This window comes from Corylus avellana, chromosome ca1 (assembly GCF_901000735.1).
Source record: "Corylus avellana chromosome ca1, CavTom2PMs-1.0".
Taxonomy (NCBI): Eukaryota; Viridiplantae; Streptophyta; class Magnoliopsida; order Fagales; family Betulaceae; genus Corylus; species Corylus avellana.
Genome location: NC_081541.1, coordinates 49,489,927 through 49,496,925, shown reverse-complemented (window position 1 = coordinate 49,496,925; position 6,999 = coordinate 49,489,927). Strand labels below are relative to the sequence as shown.

Genomic DNA, 6,999 nt, shown 5'->3' with positions numbered 1-6,999 from the left:
GCTGCTGCATCCGCATCAAACATAATGCAGATGAAGCAAAAGAGCCACAGCTTTCAGGGAATCAACCTAAAAATCATGATTCAGCATTTCAGTCTCAACTAATGTCAAGTTTTCCCATATCTAACATCTGCCAAGTAGCGTCTACTCTAGTTGCGTCTGCAGCCGGACTAGACCCAAAATATGTGCTAATCTTGTTATCTGGGGATTTTGCAAAACAAATCTTCAATCTCTCAAGTTGCTTCTTCAGAGACAGATATTGACCTGTAACAAAAAAGGTCGACATGGTACTTAGAAAAGATGCCATCTCATAATTTTGGTCAAGTAAGAAGTATAATACCACTATCAGCATCTTTTGAAAGGAATTGAAATGAGAAACCAAATATATAAGCAACTATTGAAATCCTAAATCCTGGAACGTAATCGCATTGATAGTTTCTCATGCTGTTTAAGTTGCAATTTCCAGAAAGAACTCTGAAACTCCTACAACAAAGCTGGTATTAATAGTAGAAAATACACTATTCCAGTTCAATCTCTTCCAAATATCATCAAAATATTGAAAATACTAACATGTCCAAATTGGGTGTTGTTAATTGTGGCCATAGTGTAAGGTTGTCAACCATCCGTCTTAGACAAGTTCGAGAAAGGTACTGCCAGCTGTCCCACAGAGAATCAAAGGCAAATTAAAGACACTAAACTGCCTGCTCCAGCCAGGGGTGTGCATATTACTGCCCCAATCGACCCAACCCGAAGATTCCGACTTCCAACACGTGTCGGCTAAGGGATCAGTATTAAAACTTTTGATTTCCAACTTGTCAGGTTGGAAATCAGCAATAGGTATTTGGGTTACAAACAACCTGACCTTGTGTCTTCATATGTATGCATGAGAAACCCTAATCTTTTTCTAACATATTCACCTCTCGGCCCCTCCGTCTTGGGTTTTTCAATGTTTATGTAGTAGTATTTGCCGGTGGTGCATGTTGGTCTTTTGAGGCTTTTGGATTTTGGGCGATTGGGTGTTCATCAATGGTGTGGTGGTGGTTGACAAGTTGAGGATTGAGTGTTTTGACTATTTGGGTGCAAAATCTGGAGCCAGTTGCTGCTAGATTTGACGGCAGGGATCCGCAGCCAATTACTGCCATATTTGGTGGTAGGGGTATGAGATCTAACATCCCCACCGCCAATTGCCACCATATAATTAAAATAGGAATTATGAGTATCTTCATTAAGACTAGAAATTTCAACTAGAACTAGTAACTTCTATCCCACCAACCATAGGTCATTCTCTCTCCCTCTTGGAAAAGTTTTCTAGCATATCAAAGTTGACAAAGTGAACCCATGCTGCATGCAAATTAACACTTACCAAAATTAAAAAATGTCATACACACGAGAGAAAATGAAATTTCAGATTAAAAGTTATCCATAAACCATGCCCTTTCCATTTAACTTCCATCAATAAACTTTTCTTCTGAATAATTTAAATGTAAGCAACAATTTTGTCCAATAATGTTTTCTCATTGCATAACAATGTATTGCCTAAGATGCTTTCTTCAATCATTTGAATGTTTCAGATAAGATTTAAAAAATTTATCAAAATTTATCAAAATTTATTAACATGTGAAGGGGTTAAATCCTTGGCTACCAATTACTTGAACCACATATGTCATGGTGTTAAAGGCAAAAATTAATTAATTTCATCCATCCAATTTAATCAAAAAGCTTTTTAGATTTCATATCAAAAGTTAAGTTGTCTGTTATGTGAATGCTCACCATGAGTGGCACATCTTGTCAAGAGGATTGCGTAAGTTTGATAAATGCTTGATGATGGCTCCTTTTACTTTCATCATATATAGTTTTATTGTTAACACCCAAAACTCCTTTCTTTTCTTTTCTTTTTTTTTTCTTTTCTTTCTTTCTTTCCTTTTCTTTCAGTTTTTCGTTGGAAGTAAATTATCCTTTGGATTGCTGTTACCTGAAACCACTTATTTGGAGCTGGCATAGCAACTTAATTAAGTCAGAAAACAAATCGGGCTTTTGCTTATTTAACATATATTATAGCTAATCGAAACTAAATGTGTCTAAATTCATGAGATCATAATATTGTTATAAAAATGCTTTGTTTACAAAAGTTGATTGGAACTGATGTTGACCACACCAAAGATTTTTTAAAACCCTTTTAATTAAAAAATAGCAAAATTTATATCATTAGAAAGATAATGAATTACACAAATTCTGTCCAACTTCTAATCAGGAAGTCCAAAGCACAGTGACCAAATGCATACTTCTTACACTGCAGGCTGTGTCTAACCTACTTTCAACTTGATAGTGTTCAGTCAGGCAAGCTTCTTATTGTGTAAACATCCATCATTGATGAATTACTCATGTCTCTTAGAACTAATCATCCTCACTTAAAATTAACATCTTCCAGACGTTTTTAGGAACCTTTTCTACCACTTCTCTCATTTGGCACTCCACTTCAGGAATGGCATTCTCTGATTGTTTTGAATGATAAATTTAGTTTTTTCACTAACAGATGAATAATGCTGCAATGATATTGGTTTCATATGATTAAACCAAAAAGCTAAAAATCAGATATGCAAGTAATCTCATTAGCTCTCAAAATAGTCAAGGGTCAAATGACTTTGGACTCTTGGAAACCATCCCTTAATTTCTGAGTTACCCATAGAAATCAACAAAAAGATATAACAACTTACGCTCCATTATTAATTTTTGTTGCTGCAGTCTGGACATCTGCTCCTTTAATTTGCAGTTTTCCATGGACAAAGACACACGTTGCTGAAGAAGAGCAGCGACTCTGACTGCCAATCCTGATTCCAGAGTCTGCATAATGTGAAAGAACCCATTCAGTTCCAATAGCTTTCATGAATATTTCATCAAAAAACAGATATGGAACTAGAAAATGAATGTGCATGATCTATAAGATACAAAGACCAGCAACAGAAAATAATAGATCGGTTTCAAGTAGTAAATTGGTTGCCATATTGAACTGCAATGATGCCACAAGCATTAAAAATGGAGGATCTAGCCTAAGTTACAGATGTGGCCAAACTTCAAAGCATTAGAGATAATGAATCCTCAAATAGTGATGAAAGGGGGTATTATAACATGGGAATTGGAAAAGGTATCCTTGGTGTAAATATTTGACTTCTACTTTCTGGATGCACCTACATATGTACACTTAAAGCTGATTCAGATCGTCTTTCTCCTTTAATTTTTGGCTAAAAATAGCAGCACGTATGTTACCACATGCAACATAATTTACCTTAGAAGTTTAGATAATCTTGGTGACATATAGTATTTATTGTTTGAATAATGAGACAGCCCTTTGCATGTCATCCGAACAAAGACCAGTCTGAGTATACTTGAATATAAGTAGCAGACAGTTCCATATTATCTCATTTTGTTTTCCTCAAAGTTACCTGCAAACCATCTACAGTTCTTTCCAGTTCAGCAATATACTGGAGTTTACGAACCCTTGATCGCTGGCCAGAGTGCCTGTAGAAAGTCATCAAACCAGTCAAATTTTGAAAAATGCACAGAGGCATAATCAAATTCAAATGGGCATGTATAAAAACACTTAGGTGGTTGAATGTCAAATTTTATGGATTTATCATCAAATACATATGACAATTGTAAAGGAAACATGCGTATATACAAGGGATATAAAATGATATGGGCAGTGATGGACTTCCATGGTTCTTTTCCAGACATAACCTCATTTATTACAAGTCATCCAAAATTGAGGCCCAACAGCACAAGGCTATGATACTGACAGTGTAGTTACTCTCTACCAATACATATTAAGTAGAATGTTTTTTTCCCAGAATCCACATTCCCAATTCTTGGATACTTCATAGATATATCTATATAGACTTCTTCAAGGGAAAGAACAAAGCTCATCTTGACAGGGCATTTTGGGACCAAGATGCTTGTAACGTCATTAGATTAATGACAGTTTATTAACTACAGAATTGACTTTTCCCTGAACTTTCCACAGTTTTTATGACAATTTTTTTTATTATAAATACTGAAAAGCACTTCAATGTCTATATGACAAATTTTGCACATTTGATCCACTGAGCCTTCAATAAATTCTAAAAAAATTCAAAGCTCCCTAACTGCACAGTGAATACAAAAGGTTGTTTTAAAGATTAACTGCTACTACTACTCTTCAATTAGCACTTAACTAACTGCTTTCGCTCTCTCTCCCCTCCCAGAAAACCCATTTGAAACCCCCCCTCTGTGAGCCTTTCGGGAGGAGGGAGGCCCTCCTTCCCCACCAAACCCCCCCCCCATGCCACTTTGGAAGCTAGATCTACCACCGCCCGGAAAACACCATCAAGCACGCAGCTCCCCCTGGCCTCCTCGCCCCCTGACCCACCACAAGCCTCCCTCATTTCTGTCCCTCCTCCGGCATGAGGCTCACATACCGCCCCCCATTGGCAGCATCATATCTTGTTTTCTCTCCCTCCCCTCCTCTGCCACCTACTATCTCCCTTCATCTCTTTCCTCTTCATTTTTATCTTTGCTTTAGGAAAGTTGGAAGCCAGAAGGTGCAGAACGGTTATCACTTGGCTGTTGCGGTATGCATTTCAAGAGCAATGCACAAGCAGCCAAATTTAGCAAGATGTTGGTAATATCTACAACTACCAGAAATCTAGAATCACCAAAATGACACACACACACAAAATAAACATTTCTATTAACAGAAACTATGTCCCTAATTAAAACATACTACTAAAATAAATATGTAAAGCACACATCATATCACTTTTTGGCCAATACATACTTGAACCATGCCTGTGATAGCAAGTGAAGTCAACAAATTAACAAAGTGAGTTTAGATTCTAACCCTTTTACAGGCTTGTTCTCTGTGTTTAGATCACCAACTGAATGACAATCATCTCCTTTCCAATCAGCGCGAGTAGTTGCAGAAATGTGAAGATTCCCATCTACATAATGTGTAGGTTCCTGAGAAACGGATTCAGACAATGCTGAAACTATGGCATTCTCTACAAATGTTAAATTGCTTTTTTTCCGAGGGGAATTAGGACCATAGGTACAAGCTGATTCCAAACCGTTACAAGTCTCATTAACAACTGAGTTCTCATCATCTCTATGCAAAGCCAGACTTGGGAACGTGTCTGCAAGGGCATCCAAAAGCGCAATAGAGTCGCTAACTGATCGACGATGGTACATTCCCTTGGAGTTGGAATCTGGGCCACTTAATAAGTCATCAAGCCATGTTGGCGGCTCCTCAGGGATGGAGATTTGGGAGGAAGACTTATGGTGCTGTGGAGCAACAGATTCATGAATGCCAGCAATGGGTTTCTTCAGGATTGGGCAGCGTGGAGGAAGGTGAGCTTGCCTTGACATTGTGAACTTAATTTACAGGGTGCTGGTTGGCTTCTCATTATTTACCATGATTAAACTTCTTTCTGTCTCTTTTATGACCAAAACAGAAGACAACATTTTCGTCCCTCTATAAGCCTAACTTACTGGAAAAAAACTTTACAAGAGGAAAACAAAAATTATAAAGTTGAAAGAAAGAAAAAAAAACCCAAAAAAGGACACAACAAAAGTTTAACTGAAGAGAAAAAAAAACAATTATTTGTGCGATAAAACTTAGAATGAAAATTACCCAAAAAATCAACAACAACAAAAAAAAGATAAAACCTTCTTTGCAACATTACAAACTGCACGCTTACAATCCCCAAAAGAAATAATAGCAGAAAAAGTACTACGAAATAAGTTGTTCTCTAGAACAATCAATGGGAGTGAATACTCAATTGAATTTTCTTCTTCTTTTTTTTTTCTTTTTTCTTTTTTTTTTTTTTTTTGTCATTTTTCTAGTATTTACCATTAAAAGCAAGTTTTAAGTTTTTTCTTTTCTTTCTCTAATTCTGTCACTATTGGTTTTCGGTTGTACCACAATCAGAATCCTGAGATACACTCCAAACTCTGTATTCTTTTTCTTTCATTCACTTTCTTAGCAATCAACAGGAGGACAAGAAATACTTCACAAATTCTGTCAAGGTATAAGAGTCCAAAAGCCTCCTAAAGCAACTTATGATAACAAAGCACCAGAGGAAAAAGCTACATTCAACATTTAATAGGAAAAAATAATTAAATATATCAAACTTGAAAGAAAAAAATAATAATAATAATAAAATCAATGCAACAGTTAACACTACACAATAAGAATCTAACTCTACCAGGGATTGAAAATAACCACATAAGATCCCAAATTTACAGGAAAAAAAAAACTTTACAGAAACTTAAGATCAACATAAATTGTTATTTACAGAATGAAATCCCAACCAGGTAGCCCCAAGTGAAAAAACCCACAACCAAATCAACTCTTTTAAAGAAGAAAAAGAAATAAAATTTAAAAATCCGCTGTTTTGGAGTAGCAATTGTCCTTTTTTTTTTTGTTTTTTCTTGAGGAACTTTGGCTTACCTTTCCTTTTCTGTTTATTTCTTCAGAAACAAGGAGACAGAGAGACAGACAAAGGGAGAGGGTGAAGGATGGTATACATGAAACCACAAATCCTTAGCACATGAATCCTTCGGTTCTGTTCTGTGTGTGCGTGTCTCTCTCTCTCTCTCTCTCTCTCTCTCAGAGTATCATATTGCAGTGTCTCTCCCACTTGCTGGGTCCTGGGTTAACAGGGTGACAAAAATGTACGGATTGTTGGGGGCGTGGGTTTTTTTAACTTTTAAAAGCTTAGGTCTCGTCAGCGTTCAGTTTGTGGCGAAAAAACTAATACTAAAATAAAGTTTTATATATATATATATATATATATATATTGCAAATAAGGAAATAAAAATGCTAATGGTCAATACGTTTCTTATATTTGGTTCATATTATCGTACAAATTTAATAGATTGATTATTAAATTTGTGGAATCCAATATTTATTTATGTGAGGTCTAAATAAGTTCATAAATTTAATAGTTGATTTATAAAATAAGATGGGCT

At 36.0% G+C, this 6,999-nt stretch overlaps 1 protein-coding gene across 2 annotated transcripts; it reads right to left on the bottom strand.

Moving 5' to 3' along the window:
* Nucleotides 1-6: 6 nt before the first annotated feature.
* LOC132167587 (basic leucine zipper 34) lies at nucleotides 7-6,689 on the bottom strand. Of its 2 annotated transcripts, none has more exons than XM_059578597.1 (5): nucleotides 6,479-6,689; nucleotides 4,871-5,527; nucleotides 3,438-3,513; nucleotides 2,712-2,838; nucleotides 7-261 (listed from the first exon to the last, which is right to left on the bottom strand). In XM_059578597.1, exons 2-5 carry the CDS (start codon nucleotides 5,392-5,394, stop codon nucleotides 95-97), a joined length of 894 nt encoding a protein of 297 aa, XP_059434580.1. In that variant the 5' UTR covers nucleotides 5,395-5,527; nucleotides 6,479-6,689; the 3' UTR covers nucleotides 7-94. The 2 variants fall into 2 exon arrangements, with proteins under 2 accessions (XP_059434580.1, XP_059434581.1); XM_059578598.1 differs by having other exon boundaries at nucleotides 4,871-5,516.
* Nucleotides 6,690-6,999: the final 310 nt, after the last annotated feature.